Source organism: Bos mutus, chromosome 28, assembly GCF_027580195.1.
Source record: "Bos mutus isolate GX-2022 chromosome 28, NWIPB_WYAK_1.1, whole genome shotgun sequence".
NCBI lineage: Eukaryota > Metazoa > Chordata > Mammalia > Artiodactyla > Bovidae > Bos > Bos mutus.
The window spans coordinates 30,165,957-30,185,588 of NC_091644.1; the positions used below are offsets into that span (position 1 = coordinate 30,165,957).

Sequence of the window (19,632 nt, forward strand, 5' to 3'; positions counted from 1 at the left end):
AGACGGAAATGGGAACGCTACGCAGTGAACAGTGGATAGAGGTTCTGCATAGAGGTGCTGAGAACACAGAGAAGATGGCGAAGACGTAAAGTTGAATCCCTCTTCTTTGTTACTGGGCAGGGGAAGAGACGGGGTTTCGACAGTCTGCACACGTGGTGTCTTTGAGGGCATACCCTTGCCTTTAAAGTGCGTGTCTTGCAGAGGCAGCCACGGAGCCGTACTACGACTCCTGCAGGCCTCAGAGTTGGAAGGTGCCCAAGTGGTTCCCTTCAGCCACTAGCCAACGTCAGGTGACTGCAGAGGTTTGAGAAGACCCCAGCTTCCAGGGGCAACACCCACTTCTCCCAGTGTCCATCACCATATATAACTTTATCCTAGAAGCAAGGCTTTAGAATGAATTTCAATCCTCAGCACGAAATTTCTTGTTGCTCTTGCTCTCTTTATGTATCTGTTTGTGGCTGCACTGGGTCTTCTTGCTGCGTAGGCTCTCTCTAGTCGAGGGGAGCAGGGGCTGCGCAGTCGCAGTATGCAGGCTTCTCATCGCAGTGGCTCTTCTCATTGCAGCATTTGGGCTCAGTCGTTGTGGTGCACAGGGTCAGTTGCTCCACGGCATGTAGAATCTTCCCGAACCATGGGTTGAACCTGCGTCCCCTGCATTGGCAAGTGGATTCTTAACTACTGGACTATCAGCAAAGTCCATTATTTTTTTGTTCACTTTTTAAAAAGGTAATAAGGAAACATTTAGCATATTTTAAGTTTCACAAATAAGAAAGGAACAGTGTCGCTTTCTAGCTCCTAGTACAGTGGTTCTGAGTTAAGAATATAAGACTGCCTCTCTGCCTTACTTGTCCAGCGGGTAATACAAGCCAGCTGATGTCACAAGCAGTCCACATACAATTCTGGTGCTGCTTATTTTTAATGGCTGCAATGACTAATTCTAGTGAGTTGCACAGATCATCTGTTGTCCTTGTGACTTAGCAGCTAATTGAGTGGCTAGTGGCTTGTGTTCAGGTCTGCTTCTTTGATTGGTGGATTTTTTTTTTTTTAAGTTGGAATAAGATATTTCCTCAGTTCATGGGTAATTTGGGCATAGTGGGTTTAGTTAGAATTCCATTCATGCTGGCGGCTGCCCTGGCAGGCTCTGTTGCAGGAGCTCTTCAGAGAACAACCATGTTGCACGAGCCTTCATTTGCATTAAGGAGAGGAAACTTGGGGCCTTCCGGGTAAAGAACCTGCCTGCCAATACAGGAGACGCAGGTTCGACCCCTGGGTGGGGAAGATCCCTTGGAGAAGGGAATGGCAAACCACTCCAGTATTCTTGCCTGGAGAGTCCCATGAACACAGAAACCTGGTGGGCCATAGCGTCGCAGAGTCGGACACGACTGAAGCTACTTAGCGCACACGCGTGCACAGAGGAAACTTAATGACCCCTGTGCATGTTTGAAGTTTGATTTCACAGACTCATCTCAAATTATGGAAGTCTTAAACTTTCTAAATTATAAGACTAATCCATTGCGCTTTCCAGAAAATGTGGAAAACCTAAACATGGAAGTAGAAACATGAAAAACATCACCTCGACGATAGTCCCCCCCCAACAGCTGCTGTTCATATTCATCATCATCTTCCTTACCTTTGTCTTCTTTTTCCTCCAACAATAATGTTGTGAACAATGCACACTGTTGTCTAACACTAGTAATAACACTAATAATAATGTGTCTAACAATAGTAGAGAAAATTAGAAATACCAAGGGATAGTGTTGTTAACAATATATAGTGTTGTCTAACACTAGCAATAACACTAATAAGTGTCATCTAACAATAGTAAAATTAGAGATACCAAGGGAACATTTCATGCAAAGATGGGAACAATAATGGACAGAAATGGTATGGACCTAACAGAAGCAGAAGATATTAAGAAGAGGTGGCAAGAATACACAGAAGAACTGTACAAAAAAGATCTTTATGACCCAGATAATCATGATGCTGTGATCACTCACCTAGAGCCAGACATCCTGGAATGTGAAGTCAAGTGGGCCTTAGGAAGCATCACTATGAACAAAGCTAGTGGAGCTGATGGAATTCCAGTGGAGCTCTTTCAAATCCTGGAAGATGATGCTGTTAAAGTGCTGCTTTCAACATGCCAGCAAATTTGGAAAGCTCAGCAGTGGCCACAGGACTGGAAAAGGTCAGTTTTCATTTCAATTCCAAAGAAAGGCAATGCCAAAGAATGCTCGAACTACCACATAGTTGCACTCATCTCATGCACTAGCGCAATAATGCTCAAAATTCTCCAAGTGAGGCTTCAACAGTATGTGAACCATGAACTTCCAGATGTTCAAGCTGGTTTTAGAAAAGGCAGAGGAACCAGAGATCAAATGGTCAACATCCATTGGATCATTAAAACAGCAAGAGTGTTCCAGAAAAACATCTGCTTCTGCTTTATTGACTACACCAAAGGCTTTGACTGTGTGGATCACAGCAAACTGGAAAGTTCTTAAAGAGATGGGAATACCAGACCACCTGATCTGCCTCCTGAGAAATCTGTATGCAGGTCAAGAAGCAACAGTTAGAACTGGAGATGGAATAACAGACTGGTTCCAAATTGGGAGAGGAGTACGTCAAAGCTATATATTGTCACCCTGCTTATTTAACTTCTGTGCAGAGTACATCAAGCGAAATGCTGGACTGGATGAAGCACAAGCTGGAATCAAGATTGCCGGGAGAAATATCAATAACCTTGGATATGCAGATGACACCACCCTTATGGCAGAAAGCGAAGAGGAACTGAAGAGCCTCTTGATGAAAGTGAAAGAGGAGAGTGAAAAAGTTGGCTTAAAAGTCAACATTCAAGATCATGGCATCTGGTCCCATCACTTCATGGCAAATAGATGTGAAAACAATGGAAACAGTAAGAGACTTTATTTATGGGGCTCCAAAATCATTGCAGATAGTGACTGCAGCCATGAAATTAAAAGATGCTTGCTCCTTGGAAGAAAAGCTATGACCAACCTAGACAGCATATTAAAAAGCAGAGACATTACTTTGTTAACAAAGGTCCATCTAGTCAAAGCTATGGTTTTTCCAGTAGCCACATATGGATGTGAGAGTTGAACTATAAAGAAAGCGAAGCTCCAAAGGATTGATGCTTTTGAACTATGGTGTTGGAGAAGATCCTTGAGAGTCCCTTGGACTGCAAGGAGATCAATCCAGTCAATCGTAATATTCATTGAAAAGACTGATGCTGAAGCTGAAACTTTGGCCACTTGATGGAAAGAACTGACTGACTGGAAAAGACCTGATGCTGGGAATGATTGAAGGCAGGAGGAGAAGGGGACAACAGAGGATGAGATGGTTGGATGGCATCACCAACTCAATGAACATGAATTTGAGCAAGCTCCGGGAGTTGGTGATGGACATGGAGGCCTGGCATGCTGTAGTCCATGGTGTGACAAAGAGTCCGACGTGACTGAGCAACTGAACTGAATAATAGTGTATTATAATTTGCTGCCCTGCTTTTAATTTTGTAAAGTAAAATATTACAACCTGTGTCTTCACATTTTAGACAAGGTACACAGCCAGACATAGTCACAGTAGACCCTGAAGTCAACTTGATGGGGATTTGTAGCAAATCTTTGAAGATGGGTGGGTCACCTGAAGGTCAAGTACAGACATCCTGTGCTGTTTTTGCTTAGTCATTCAGTCATGTCTGAATCTTGTGACCCTATGGACTGTAGCCTGCCAGGCTCTTCTGTCCATGGGATTCTCCAGGTAAGTATACTAGAATAGATTGCCATGCCCTCCTCCAGGGGATCTTCCCCACCCAGGGATTGAAGCCAGGTCTCCCACATTGCAGGCGGATTCTTTACTGTCTGAGCCACCAGGAAAGCCCTACCTACTGCTTATCAGGGAGAGGTGGAGAAAAGCCTCAGAGCATACTGGAATATAAGTGAGAGTTTGTGGCTTGGTAGTAAACAAACCAGGGGCAGTGGTAGGTGGTACTCAAGGAGCTTCAGCAGGCTCTCTTTTCAGCTGATGTGTAATTGAGGAGCTGTCAGAGTGTGATGAAGCCAGCTGAGGGGCCTCCCCTCCACACCTGTGAGAGCAGACGTTGAGCTCTGTCAGGGACACAGATTAAGTCCCTCTGCAGGATATGAAATGAAAGAAGTCCTTCCTTAGGCCTTGTTTCAATTCAGTACCAAGACTGTGTTCCATCTTGTCAGGTATTATTTTGAAGCACCCAGATAACATTTGCCTTGTGCATCAGTTTGAACAGATGATGGCAGGGATAAAATTAAAAATGAGTTTTCTTTATAAAGAAAGAGGCACCTCACCATGATCCAAGCATGTATGTCCCTGGTCACGCACTGGTGGAAAAGCCGTTGCCTGTGAACTTGTAGGGCATGGGTGTGCTACGTACTGTAAGAGTAATAGAATGCAGAGATACTGTACTGAGACTTTCTAGTTACTTGGAATTAGAATGGATGAAGTCAGTTCTTTATAACTTTAAACTTTTTATTTTGATTGGGGTATAGCCCATTAATACTGTTGTGGTACTTGGAAGTCACCCATGTATATACATGTGTCCATTCTCCCCCAAGCCCTCCTCCCATCCAGGATGGCACATGACATTGAGCAGAGTTCCATTGCTGTACAATGGGTCTTTGTTGGTTATCCATCTTCAATATAGCAGTGTGTGCATGACCTTCCCAAAGTCCCTAACTGTTCCTTCCCTCCGGCAACCATAAGTTCATTTCACGAAGTCCATTAAAAAAAAAAAAAAAAAAAAAGTACAAGAATTTGGTGGGCAACTTAGAAAAGGTATTCTCCTTAGCTAAACATGTGTGGCAAATGGCTAAATCCTGCATCTATGTGTTACCCACCAATTCCTAATTTATCCCTCCCCCAACCTTCCCTCTTTAGTAATGATAAGTTTACTCTGTCTGTGAGTCTGTTTTTGTAAATAAGTTGATTTGTATCCTTTTTGAATTCCGCATGATACATGATATTTGTCTCTCATAGAGGCTTATTTTAGATGATGAGCTGAAGGTAGCCCTTGATGTGACAGTGTATTTGCAGCATGCACTGTGGTATGTGTTCTTTCCTGAGGATTTCTCCACTGTGTTCTTGATGTAGCAAAAAAACCCTGTATACCCAAGACTTTGAAACCTGCTTGCTTTCCACTGATGGTGATTATTTGGTAAAAGAGTCCCCTAGAATTATGAACCCACTATGCAAATTTGTATAATATTGCACTGATGTCAAAGTGATGGAAACTTAAGCCTGGAAACCATATAAATATGACTAATTATATGTGTATCTGTTTCATAAAAGACCTTGATTTTTCATTATCACTGAACAAAAGCAAAATTTATTGAGCTGGTAAACTATGAAAGTGTCACTTTTCATATATTAAATATTAATAAGGTATTACTATTGTCCTAAAGTTCTACCCATTTCAAAGAACAAATCTAGTTTTTATACAGATGCACAAGCTGTGGTAAAGAAGGTTAGTAACTCAAGGCTGTCTGGAAGATTCTCAGTCTTCCAGATAAGTAGCTGAGCCTTCAATATAATTTCTCCTCTTAGAGTGTATGACGGAGAAGGCAATGGCACCCCACTCCAGTACTCTTGCCTGGAAAATCCCATGAATGGAGGAGCCTGGTGGGCTGCAGTCCATGGGATCACTAAGAGTCGGACACGACTGAGCGACTTCACTTTCCCTTTTCACTTTCATGCATTAGAGAAGGAAATGGCACCCCACTCCAGTGTTCTTGCCTGGAGAATCCCAGGGACGGGGGAGCCTGGTGGGCTGCCGTCTATGGGGTCGCATAGAGTCAGACACGACTGAAGCAACTTCACAGCAGCAGCAGCAGCAACAGAGTGTATGAATTCATTCTGTGTTTTATGTATGTGAATTAATATCCTAAATTAGGAAATTGTTAATTTGTAATATTGTCTTCCCATTTTTTGTTATAAGCATAGTAAATGTTCATTAAAAAATTGTGTGGGGCGGACTTCCCTGGGTCCAGTGGTTAAGAATCTACCTGCCAATACAGGGGATGCGGATTCGATCCCTGGGTGGGGAACTAAGGAATGTGCCATAAGGCAACCACGCCTGTGAGCTGCAACTAGGAAGCCCAAAACAGCCAAAACACATAAATATTTTTAAAAATTGTGTGGGAGCAGGAAAAGATGGGATGATAAATTACCACCAATATTATTAATACTTTAACCCAAGGGCTAACCCTATTTATCTTGCTATTCTTTGTGATTTTTTTGTGTCTTTTTATCAGTATATATATTTTTTCTGTTCTTTTTTTTTTTTTTTGGCCACACTACACAGCATGTAGGATCACGGTTCCCTGACCAGGGACCATACCTGGGCCCTCAGCAACACAGTGGAGTCCTAACCACCAGACCGCAAGGGAATTCCCTTCTCTGTGTATTTCTGGTGTACACAGAACAGGCAGTTGTCATGGGCTGCCTTCCAAAATTGGGTTTTTAAGTCAAATGTTTGGAGTTCAAAATATATTTTCACATAGGAATGATGGTAATTTGGTGGTCAGACTAAAACTTTTCAAAGTAGATTGAGATGATCCACTAAAACCTTTCAAAATTCTGTAGTTGAGCACATGGTCATGCTACAATTCTCATCAGGCTTTTTTGCCAAGTATTCCTTCCCTGACCTCTGCGAGCATCCTGGTTCTCTCTAAGTGGGAAAATGCTCTCCTGAGAGAGAAGTGTGGTAATGTTGGAGCTGTCTTTTGGCTGCCCCCTGCTTTTTTTGCTTTTTGGGTGGTGAGTGTCAGTCCACTGAGAAGGACTGTGAATTCAAATGAGCCAGCTCTACTTTTATACACTAAGTTTATCCATTAAAGAAGTTATTTATTTGGGAAGCATAATAACTCTTGGTGCAATGTTAATTAACTTGCAATGGGAGGAAGAGCTACTGAAGACAAGTAAGGAGTTCGGCTGACAGTCCATTGACCTGACTTAATTACAAAGCCGCCCTCCAAATGAATATTCTACAAATCGGCTGTATCCACTGGTGCTGCGTGCTCATAGACAGTGTAGTCAGCAGGGGCTTGGGTTTGCCTGAGAATTTGATGTTTGGTAATGGAAGAGTGGGTACCTGTGACATGAACACTGAATTTAAAAGGAGACAGGGAAGACTGTTACAGATGGAGATCAGCATTGCAAAAGCAGTGAATGCAGCACTGAGCTGATGTTTCCATTCCAGCAAGAATTTCTGACTCAGTACCCTGTCAGTTTAACACACACTGTCAGATTTGAGGGTTGTTTGATATCACGGCAATGCAAGCACTGAAAATCTACTTAGGTCTGAAACAGCAGTACTGGTTTGTACTCTTTGGCTATAAATAAATAGGCTGTGGGATTAGATGGACAGGAGATGGAAGGGCAGCGCTGATAAAGAACTTCGGGAGGTTCTGAAGTTCTTCAGGTGGCAACCAGCTATCAGTCTACTGCCCACGTGAACCCAGGCCTCCAGAGGGTGAAACTTGGTTTCTACTAACAGGCTCCCAGGCGGCACTAGTGGTAAGGAACCTGCCTGCCAGTGCAGGAGACATGAGAGACGTGGGTTCAGTCTCGGTCGGGAAGATCCCCTGCAGGAGGACGCAGCAACCCACTCCGGTATTCTTGCCTGGAGAATCCCGTGGACAGAGGGGCCTGGCAGGCTGCAGTCCATAGGTTTGCAAAGAGTGGGACACAACTGAAGTGACTTAACAGACACACACACTCTCTCACACATAGCTCTACTAACTGGTACCAAAAAGGAGCTGAGATTCATGTTCAACTTCTGTTTTTCCTGCTTTCTTATCTGCTCCTGCATACTCTTGGACTCACTAAGGTACCCCCTGCTCCACTACTTCCAAGAATTACTGGATAATTTACCCCAAATCCTATTTGCCCCTCCAGATGCTCTGAACTTGCTGGTTAGAGGGGACCCAGCTTCTCTGGTCACCATGGTGACTGATCCCCATTCCTTTCCCTGAATCAGTGGTTCCTCAACTCTCAAATGAAAGAGTGGATTTAGATGATTTCTTTTGCTGCTTTTGTTTCTAAAAATCTCAACGGAACTAGCGCAGACTGAGACAAGTGCCATCTTGAGATTGACAGAGAATGATAGAATGGGTGGCCCTGGAAGGGACCTCAGATGTCATTGAGGCCAGCCTTCTCATTTCATAGATGAGGGCAGGTTGCGTGCGTGCATCCTAAGTTGCTGCAGTTATGTCCAACTCTCTGATCTTATAGACCATAGCCCGCCAGGCTCCTCTGTCCATGGGATTCTCCAGGCAAGAATACGTGGAGTGGGTTGCCATGCTCTCCTGCAGGGGATCTTCCCCACCCAGGGATCAAACCTGCATCTCTTAACATCTCCTGCATTGGCAAGTGGGTTCTTTACCACTAGCGCCATCTAGGAAGCCTGAGGGCAGGTTCAGTTCAGTTCAGTTCAGTTGCTCAGTCGTGTCCGACTCTTTGCGACACCCTCAAAACCACATGCCGAGTCAGTCATATGTGGGTAAAGACAGCTTTGTCTTGATTTTGTTTTTTGGAGTTATAGATTTGCATGGTGCATAATTAAAAATAAGCCATTGGGCATTAGTTTCTCTACTAGGCATCTATACTACAAAACGATGCCTTGCTTGAATTTTTTCTCACCTACCAAGTACCCCTTGTCATGTTTTAGTTAAACATGGCAATAGGGTCCTTAAAGGGTAAATGACTTGGCATTTTGTTTCTTTAAATAAACGACTGTGAATTGTATCAGTACTTCAAACCTTGGCCCAAAATGTGGTCAGAGGGTCACAAAGATTCATAGGAGTTCTGTGAGGTGTTCCTGGGTTTTTCCTCCTTGTGGGGAAAAGGAGCTGTTTAATATCTTGAGGAGCTTTTGTGCATTAGCCAGCTCCCAGCTTCACTACACAGGATGCTTCCAGCTTAGGCTGATTCCTCTCCCTTTGCCCATGCAAAGAAAATACAGTGAAGCTGTGTTTTCTGTTGACTGTGTGATCTTGGCTCATTGACTGGTAGAGTAAGGTATGTCTGCTTTGGTTGCTGTAAAAGGCTGCATTTTGTCCATGGAATGGGTCTCACTTTATGTCTACATAGGCTCAGTGAGGAGCTTGCCTCTCACCTGCTAAAGAAGTGTGAAGTCTGCTATTAATACCTGGACAGCTGTGTGTAGCTGTGCAATCAAAAATAATCTGTTAAGTCAGTAGTTGAAAAGATAAATTCCAGTTGGTTGAAGAGACAGCATGGGGGCGGTAATATAACATTGCCCCCTTTTTAAAAAATGATTTCTGTTAAAATTACTTAATATCCCAAGCAGATAGACAAGTATACAAAAGTGATACCACACATTTCCTTCTTCTTGATGCTGTGAACTCTGTTGATCATGGCACTTTCTGTCCCCATCACCAGCCCTCTTTTTCTTCATATCTCTCTCACTGTCTACTAAAACATATAAATGGTTTCTTTTAATGTCTTCACCACTACTAAAATATATTGGGCTGGCCAATAAGTTCATTTGGGTTTCTCACAAGCTGTAATGGAAAAACCTGAATGAACTTTTTGGCCAACCAAAAGAGTCCCCAGAGGGCAGACCTTTCTGATTCCTCAGTTCAGTTCAGTTCAGTCGCTCAGTCGTGTCCGACTCTTCGAGACCCCATGAATCACAGCACACCAGGCCTCCCTGTCCATCACCAACCAGTTCTCTGCTAAGTCGCTTCAGTCGTGTCCGACTCTGTGCTACTCCGTAGACGGGAGCCCACCAGATTTCCCCGTCCCTGGGATTCTCCAGGCAAGAACACTGGAGCAGGTTGCCATTTCCTTCTCCAATGCATGAAAGTGAAAAGTGAAAGTGAGGTCGCTCAGTCGTGTCTGACTCTTGGCGACCCCATGGACTGCAGCCCACCAGGCTCCTCCGTCCATTGGATTTTCCAGGCAAGAGTACTGGAGTGGGGTGCCATCGCGTTCTCCGCTACATCCCTATTAACCTGTGTCTGCTGTTGGTCTCAGTGTTTGCATGTTGCTCTGTGTTGGCTCAGACAGTAAAGAATCTGCCTGCAATGCGGGAGACCCGGGTTCGATCCCTGGGTTGGGAAGATCCCCTGGAGAAGGGAATGGCAACACACTCCAATATTCTTGCTTGGAGAGTCCCATGGACAGAGGAGCCTAGAGGACTATAGTCCATGGGGTCGCAAAGAGTCAGGACTGAGCGACTTAACACTTTCACTTTCTATGTTAATAGATTAAATTAATTGCTTCCCCAAATTGCTTCTTTTTATGAAGTAGAATGCAGTGTAGGGTTCCCTCTACAACCGTTTGCCTTCCCCTAAATCACATTTTCCTTCTTCCCCACCTCCCCAGAAGTAACCAGTATTGTGAATGTGGTGTTTATCCTTTTCGCACATGTTTTTATATCTTAGGACACATTTCTATGTACCCATTAACCACTTGGTAGAATTGTCTTCAGTGCTGGAGTTATTTCTGTAAATGGAAGTATAACCTTTCTGGTTTAATGTTGAAATGCATGCAAGACTAGGGAGACAAATCCGCTTATGTCCTGAGACAACTGGCAAGCAAAGCTCCTCAAACTCTCTTTAAGGAAGACTTTCCATGTGTCTTGAGTAACTGCTGAAGCAACCACTGTGATTGACCTACCAGAGAGCAATTAAGTGTTAACATCAAAGAATGAACGTATCTCAGTTTTCTCAATTAAAGTTTAAGAACTAAATGCACTTAATGTGTCTGTGCCAGAAAATTGACCGTTTCTTTGCAGTTTTCTCCATGGAAAGGGATCCTAGTGTTCCAATCAAAAAATCTAATTAACAAAGTTTAAGTGGCCTACAATTCTCAGTAAAACTTCTTTCTTTTTCTCCAGTTGAGACGGGAGAAGATTGACCTTGAAAATACTTTGGAACAAGAACAAGAAGCACTAGTGAACCGTCTCTGGAAGAGGATGGATAAACTTGAAGCTGAAAAGCGGTGTGTTGAGTCTTGCTGTTCTGTGTAGTGTCTGTAAATGTGTGTGTGTTGGATGTGGGGTCGGGGGACCATGCTGAATGTGACCAAGGAGTAACAATGGGACATTTTAATGCCTTGGTGGACACACGCTGTTTTAATTTGACAAATGGGGAAAATGTTGATAGCCTGTCCTCCTAAAGTAGGGGAAACCACTAGACCATTCAGGTATGACCTAAATAAAATCCCTTACAATTACACAGTTGCTGCTGCTAAGTCGCTTCAGTCGTGTCTGACTCTGTGCAATCCCACAGACAGCAGCCCACCAGGCTCCGCCGTCCCCGGGATTCTCCAGGCAAGAACACTGGAGTGGGTTGCCATTGCCTTCTCCACTGTGTGAAAGTGAAAAGTGAAAGTGAAGTCGCTCAGCCGCGTCCAACTTGTAGCGACCCCATGGACTGCAACCCACCAGGCTCTTCCATCCATGGGATTCTTCAGGCAAGAGCACTGGAGTGGCTTGCCATTGCCTTCTCCGACAAGTATACAGTAGAAGTGACAAATAGATTCAGGGGATTAGATCTCACAGACAGAGTGCCTGAAGAACTATAGACGGAGGTTTATGACATTGTACAGGAGGCAGTGATCAAGACCGTCCCCAAGAAAAAGGAATGCAAAAGGGCAAAACGGTTGTCTGAGGAGGCCTTACAAATAGCTGAGACAAGAAGAGAAGCGAAAGGCAAAGGAGAAAAGGAAAGATATACACATCTGAATGCAGAGTTCCAAAAAATAGCAAGGAGAGATAAGAAAGCCTTCCTCAGTGATCAGTGCAAAGAATAGAGGGAAACAATAGATTGGGAAAGACTAGAGACCTCTTCAAGAAAATTAGAGATACCAAGGGAACATTTCATGCAAAGATGGGTACAATAAAGAACACAAATGGTATGGATCTAACAGAAGCAGAAAATATTAAGAAGAGGTGGCAAGAATACAAAGAAGAACTGTACAAAAAGATCTTCATGACCCAGATAACCATGATGGTGTGATCACTCATTTGAGCCAGACATCCTGGAGTGTGAAGTCAAGTAGGCCTTAGGAAGCATCACTATGAACAAAGCTAGTGGAGGTGATGGAATTCCAGCTGAGCTCTTTCAAATCCTAAAAGATGATACTGTTAAAGTGCTGTACTTAATACGCCAGCAAATTTGGGAAACTCAGCAGAGACCACAGGACTGGAAAATGTCAGTTTTCATTCCAATCCCAAAGAAAGGCAATGCCAAAGAATGCTCAAACTACTGCACAGTTGCATTCATCTCACACCCTAGCAAAGTAATGCTCAAAATTCTCCAAGTGAGGCTTCAACAGTACGTGAACCATGAATTTCCAGATGTTCAAGCTGGATTTGGAAAAGGCAGAGGAACCAGAGATCAAATTAGAAAGCAAGAGAGTTCCAGAAAAACATCTGCTTTATTGACTATGCCAAAGCCTTTGACTGTGTGGATCACAGCAAACTGTGGAAAATTCTTAAAGAGATGGGACTAGCAGACCACCTGATCTGCCTCCTGAGAAATCTGTGTGCAGGTCAAGAGGCAGCAGTTACAACTGGACATGGGACAACAGACTGGTTCCAAATCGGGAAAGGAATATGTCAAGGCTGTATTTTGTCACCCTGCTTATTTAACTTCTGGGCAGAGTCCATCATGCGAAATGCCAGGCTGAAAGAAGCACAAGCTGGAATCAAGATTGCTGGGAGAAATATCAATAACCTCAGATATGCAGATGACACTACACTTATGGCAGAAAGTGAAGAACTAAAGAGTCTCTTGTTGAAACAGGACAGTGGAAAAGTTGGCTTAAAAGTCAACATTCAAAAAACTAAGATCATGGCATCCAGTCCCATCACTTCATGGCAAATAGATGGGAAAACAATGGGAACACTGAGAGGCTTTATTTTTTGGGGCTCCAAAATCACTGCAGATGGTGACTGCAGCCATGAAATTAAAAGACACTTACTGCTTGGAATTGGAAGAAAAGCTATGACCAACCTAGACAGCATATTAAAAAGCAGAGACATTACTTTGCCAACAAAGGTCCGTCTAGTCAAAGCTATGGTTTTTCCAGTAGTCATGTATGGATGTGAGAGTTGGACTGTGAAGAAAGCTGAGCACCAAAGAATTGATGCTTTTGAACTGTGGTGTTGGAGAAGATCCTTAAGAGTCCCTTGGACCGCAAGGACATCCAACCAGTCAATCATAAAGGAAGTCAGTCCTGAATATTCACTGGAAGGACTGATGCTGAAGCTGAAACTCCAATACTTTGGCCACCTGATGGGAAGAACTGACTGACTGGAAAAGACCCTGATGCTGGGAAAGATTGAAGGTTGGAGGAGAAGGGGATGACAGGGGATGAGATGGTTGGATGGCATCACTGACTCGATGGACATGAGTTTGAGCAAGCTCTGGGAGTGGTGATGAACAGGGAAGCCTGGCGTGCCGCAGTCCATGGGGTCGCAAAGAGTCCGAGCAGCTAAACTGAACTATCCTTCTGTTGGTCCATCTTTATACTCCCCTCTTACTGTCCTGGTAGAATTTCTTATTGAACTTGCTTCCCCCATTATTTTCTGAAGTGCTTAGGATGTGTGCTGTGTACCATGACTGATCACATATCTCTAGAGCGTACTTCATTAGGAAGGCTGAGATTTTAATAGCAAAATGATCATCTTTGTGTTTTAAGACTTACTAAAGTCTATAAAACTTTGTTTTTTATAGACTTACTTGTATATATTTAAGGTTAGTGTTTTTACTGTTAAATATATGTACATGGATATGAAAAACTCAGCAACACGTGTAATCTTGAATCCCTTTGTGCAAGAACTGGGGTGGGAGTGCTTCCCTGGTGGTCCTGTGGTTAAGACTGAGCTCTCAATGCAAGGAGCATGGGTTCAATCCCTGTTTGGGGAACCAAGATCCTACATGTTGTGCCACACAGTCCCCCACCAAAAAAAGATGTGGTGGGGCCCTTAGATTTAAGCACTGTGTGCTTTGGGGTGGGTGGAACAGGGCTAATGGCAGGGAAGTTCTGTAGATGGGATGTGTGTTTGGGTGTAGAAAGGAAACTTCTTGAAAATATTCATTCACCTACTTCACCAGGAACTTTAGTTTACTGACCAGAAATATTTGCCATAAATATTTGGTTTGGATGAATAACCATAGATTGAGTTCATCTCAAGATCTGCAAAACAGATTCAGGTGTGGGTTGTGCGTTAGTTGCTCAGATGTGTCTGACTCTGCGGCCCGTGGACTGTAGCCCGTCAGGCTCCTTTGTTTATCCAGTTCTCTAGCCAAGAATACTGGAGTGAGTTGCCATGGCCTTCTCCAGGGAATCTTCCACAGGCTTTAAAAAAAGTGAAGATCCAAGGTGTACCTATATGGAATTATTGAAGCAGTAGTTGAATCAGTTTTGTTTTGCCTTATTATAGTTGTACTAATTGAATCATGGAAAGTTATTTCATCTAATAGATGGAGAGACCATTACAATATTTAACCACCTAGGTTTCTCAGCAAGGGATAAACTCAAAGGTAAAAACCAAACTAAACCAAAAACTTCCCAGCAGTTTATAAAAAGGAGGCAGAGAGGTCTGCTGCCAGTCAATCTTTCTTTGAAGAAAGCAGTAGAAGGTTATATATATATATATAAATACCAGATTGTTGCATGGAACTTTATGAAATTGTCATTTTGTCAAATATTAGAGCTTTATGTACTTCAGACTAAAAATAATTGATAGAGAAGGTGGCACCACCCACTTATTAACCCAGTACATTTTTGGTTTTGTTTTGTCTTTAACTGTTTTTCCTTTTGCTGTGGCGAGAAGCAAAGGGCCTTCCATCCAGTTGGCCTTGCCCTTGTTTTTTCTTTTTGAAAATATTTATTTTTTATTTGACTGTGCCAAGTCTTAGTTGCAGCAAGCAGGGTCTTTAGTTGCGTGTGGGATCTACTTCCCTGACCAGGGATCGAACCTGGGCCCCCTGCATTGAGAGTACAGAGTGTTAGCCACTGGACCAGGGAAATCTTAGAATTGGTTTTTCAGGAGGGAAGTTGAGAAGTGTATCTGTCTATTTGACACAACCCTCCAAAAAGATTCATGATCTATAGTTCTTAAGTTTCAACTAAAAGCACTGAGAGGAAATTCCTCCAGGGTCTCCATTCCCTCAAGCCCAACATGTGGACCGTTTAGTCAGCAAATCATCCTGACTGCCCAGGGTATGCCCGGCATGATAATCAGAAGCCAGTGTTAGAGATTTTTTATGTAAGGCTTAATTACCAGCGGCCATTTAACAGGAAGAAAGGGAAGGTGGATTCTTCAGCTCTGTCCTTTGACTTGACTGTCAAGTAAGGGCGATTAAAAATACTGGAAGATGGGCAGAGGAGTTAATTTAGTGAATTTTGGTGATTAATATGAGCATGCTATTAAAACAAACCTCCCAGCTAGAATGTGTTGTTTTGTCTTTATTTTTCAATTACTAAGAATTTATTTATGTATTTTATTTTATTTTATTTTATGTATTTTAAAAATAGATGATGGTGAGCATCAGATCAGTGTTTTATATTTTAAAGACAAACTGTTTTTCATTGTTGGATTTTTCTTTTCAATGAAGAATCCTGCAGGAGAAATTGGATCAGCCGGTGTCTGCTCCCCCATCGCCTAGAGACATCTCCATGGAGATCGACTCTCCCGAAAACATGATGCGACACATCAGGTTTTTAAAGAATGAAGTGGAGAGGCTGAAGAAGCAACTGAGAGCTGCCCAGTTACAGCGTACGTGGGCTTGCTGTCACTGGTCATCTGTCCCCAGGAGTAATCCACTCCCCAAGGAGAGAGTTCTATAAAATACGTGTATTTCCCATTGAATTTGTATAAATTAAATTCATATTGTGTTTCATTGCCAGTACATAATTATATGTCTGTCATCCTGGAATAGTTTATTTTTAAAAAAATTACAGTGGGGCAGGGCAAATAGTTAAGAATACTAGAAAATCACATAATTTCAGGAGGGTCCAGGATCAGAGGCAGTATTTCTTTTCTTTTAATTAATTTTAATTGGAATATAGTTGATTAACAGTGTGTGTTAGTTTCTGTTATACAGCAAGCAGAGTGAGTCAGTTGTCCATTTACATACATCCACTCTTTTGGGGATTCTTTTCCCATATTGGTCATTACAGAATATTGAATAGAGAGTGTCCTGTGCTATACAGTAGGTCCCCATTAGTTATCTATTTTATATGAGAGGTAGTACTCCTCCCCAGCTCCCTGGTGTTCATCCCTTAGATGGTGCTAACACAAGCGATGCTGTAGGCCTCAGTGCACTTCGGGAGCATTAATGCAGAGAAGAGTATTTATCTTCTTTACTACCAGAATTGGGCCCCAGCTAACAGTTGTTCATGGTACTTGCCGAATCAATGCTTTTGAAGTATATTCTTTTTATTTTTGGAAAGCAAAGGAACTAATTTCTGGATGCATGATCGGTCACTGTGTATTTGCTTGCATTTCTCCTATTTCAGCTTTTAGACTGTTCAGATGTATTTGAATAGATAATACAGTACAAAATATGCAGGGAAAAAATAAGTCTCTTTCACCCCTGACCCCCAGCCCCCCAATTTTCACAATTAACACATTTTTAATATAGTCCTCAGATGTGTGTGTGTGTAGACTTCTTTTATATAAATAGTAGCACAATGAACATACTTTTTTTTTTTAAGTTTTCTCTTTTCACTTACTATCTCTTGCAATTTTTCCCCTGCCGATACATACAGAACTGCCTTACTCCCCCTTTTAAAGGCTGTGCAGTATTTGGTTGTATGGATATGCTGTAGTTTATTTAACTCATCCCTTATCAACAGACCCCTTTGAGCTGCCATGCACAACCACAGAGAACATCTCTGTACACATATTTCGATACCTGTGTAAGAATACCTTCAGGGTAAACTCCAGGGCATGGATTTGCTGAGTCAGATGAAATGCACATTTAAAATTTCAGCGATTCTTATCTTTATGTTTTCTTCTCTGAAGTGTATTGCAAGCTCTCGTCCAGCGCTGTGTCTGGGAGGGGACATCAAGGTCATCTTGGGAACCTTTAAGAAATAGCGTGTTATGTGTCCTATTGTTAACAAATGAGCACAAACTTAGTCATTTATTTTATTTCCAACAAAAGATCTCACATATTTATTAGTAAGATAGAGTACTAGCTGAGAGACACAACAGGAGAACCAGCCATTCCATCTCTTCTATAGAACACGTGCGGGCTGTTGAGACAGCAGTTGTGTGGTTAAGATGCAAGTGATATGGTAGGATGGAAGTGACCTTGACACAGCATAAATGTGTGCCATTCGTGTGTGAGGCTCCTTAGACCCAGCTTCGTTCTTCTCCCATGTCTTCCCTCGGAATTGTACCTGATTTTATTACCACTTTTCATTCAAATCCTTTGGGAAGTGGGACAATTCTGCTTTTGTTTCTCGGCCAGGAGTCGCTTGACCCCGAAAGTCTCATGAGAAGAAAGACATGGCGAGGAACAAATTCAACCACACGTAGGATGGTGAAGAAGAAAAAAGAGACAGACTCACTGATTTAAAACAACACTAATTTATTATGTTTTAGTTTTTGGAGGTCTGGGTTCAAAACAGGTCCACTGGGCTAAAATCAAGGTGTCAGCAGGGCTCGTTTCCTTGTAAGAGGCTCGAAAGGAGAAACTGCTTGCTTGCTTCAGCTTCTAAGGCGTCTGCATTCTTTGGCTCATGACTCCTCCTTTGCATGGGTACCGCTCCCACCTCTGCCACCCTTGTCACATCTTTTCACTCTGACCCTCCTGCCTTCCCCTTAAAGACCCTGGGGCTGCATCAGACCCACCCAGATAATCCAGGATGAGTTCCCATTTCAGGGTCCTTAACCTCACCATGACGACAGGTCTCTCTTCCCACGTCAGGCAGCATGGCCACAGGCTTCAGAGAGTAGGATGTGGGCATCTGTAGGAGGCCACCATCCTGTCTAACCCTATACAGGCTTCTGGGCTTACTCTAGGGGTGGAGCCTTGTCATCTGTATTTTTTTTAAATAAAGGCAATTCTGATCATGTACCCAGTTTGAGAATCACCATGGATGTGTATTCCATGAAAACAAGTCAGAGAGGGTTCTCAAGTATTGGTTGTTTTAGGTTTGGGTGTTTTTTGAGTTTTTGCTGTGTTGCACAGGCAAAGGTCTTTTAGCCCCTTTCTGAAATCTTTCAAGTGCTGTTTTTCTTTCCTGTGTATACTTGCCTTGTTGTTCCCCAGACAACATTTTTGGAAGAAATTTGGGAAGGGTATCTTATTTCTTCTACTTCCTTCCTACTGCAATGTTTGGTCCCCGGAGAGACTGTGGATATCAGCAGAGGCATCTATAAATGCTGTTTGGATTTTGTGAGGACAGGGAAAGCTGACCTGAAGCAGCTGCGTGTGGCTCCTAGCTGCTCACAGTTGTTTAGGTTGGGTTTAGAGGATGAGTTCATGAGACTTTCCTCATACCTGCATCTGTCTCCTTGGGTCGTATAATCTAGTCCCCTTTGAAAGCTCCTAGGGCACTAGGGCCTTTTCCCATTAATTCAGGCTGAGTCTGAGCTTGAACCTCTCTCCAGATGGCTCTCAACTCTGGATGAACGTTAGAAGCCTCAGGGGAGTTTTTGTAGACCAGTGGAGAGGCTTCATCCTTGTGGATTTTAATTTCAGTGGTTTGGATGGGATCTGGGCAGGAGTCTTTTCTTACCATAAACTTGAAAGGGAATGCAGAAGGTACAGGCCTTGGGACTTCCCAGGTGGTCCAGTGTTGAGGATGCTGAGGACATGGGCTCAATCCCTCGTCCAGGAATTAAGATCCCACATACCAGCCAAAAAAAAAGCCAGGTACAGGCCACCTTAGGATCATCTTTTGGGAGACTAGAAATCACCTTCAGTTAACACTATTTTTGACTGAATTTGTGAGGTGGCTGAAGATGGTAGAGGTATAAGCTGTGACTTCAAAGCTTTAGGGAGCTCAGTGTGGGAGAAAGAGAATGACTCCTGAGAGTAACTGAAGTGTTGCTCAGTCATGTCCAACTCTTTGCAACCCCATGGACTGTAGTCCACCAGGCTCCTCTGTCCGTGGGATTTCCCAGGTGAGAATACTGGAATGGGTTGCCATTTCCTTCTCCAAGGGATCTTCCTGACCCAGGGACTGAACCCAGGTCTCCTACATTGCAGGTAGATTCTTTACCATCTGAGCCACCGGGGAAGCCCTGAGAGTAAATCCAGCCCCGTGAAATCAGGTGTGGCGACCTGCCGGTAGAGGGCAGCCAAGGAATGCCACGGTCTCAGCCATCTGTGCCTGGGTCTCTCACACCCAGAGGCTGTGGGCCTGGTGCCTTCTCTGTGCCTCTGGTTTCTGGGTTAATTGCCAAACTGCCAGGCAGTCTTTTCAGCCATCGCTCCTGGTGACTGATGTTCTTGTCTATAGCTTATTGTTCAAGGATTCTCCCCTGCTGGTTTCCCCAGATGCTAAAGGATTGCCATTTTTCTTTGAAAGACAGGGTTTCCTCTTAAACAATTATTCTCAAAGCCTCACGAATCCTCAGTTCTCTCCTATTTA

The 19,632-nt window shown here is 43.3% G+C and overlaps 1 protein-coding gene across 1 annotated transcript in view; it reads left to right on the forward strand.

Moving 5' to 3' along the window:
- CCDC6 (coiled-coil domain containing 6) overlaps nt 1-19,632 on the forward strand; it is a 112,485-nt gene that overhangs the window by 72,685 nt on the left and 20,168 nt on the right. The window contains exons 4-5 of the mRNA XM_014477649.2: nt 10,907-11,010; nt 15,639-15,799. Of these exons, the coding sequence (XP_014333135.2) occupies nt 10,907-11,010; nt 15,639-15,799 (265 nt within the window). The remainder of the gene's footprint in view (nt 1-10,906; nt 11,011-15,638; nt 15,800-19,632) is intronic.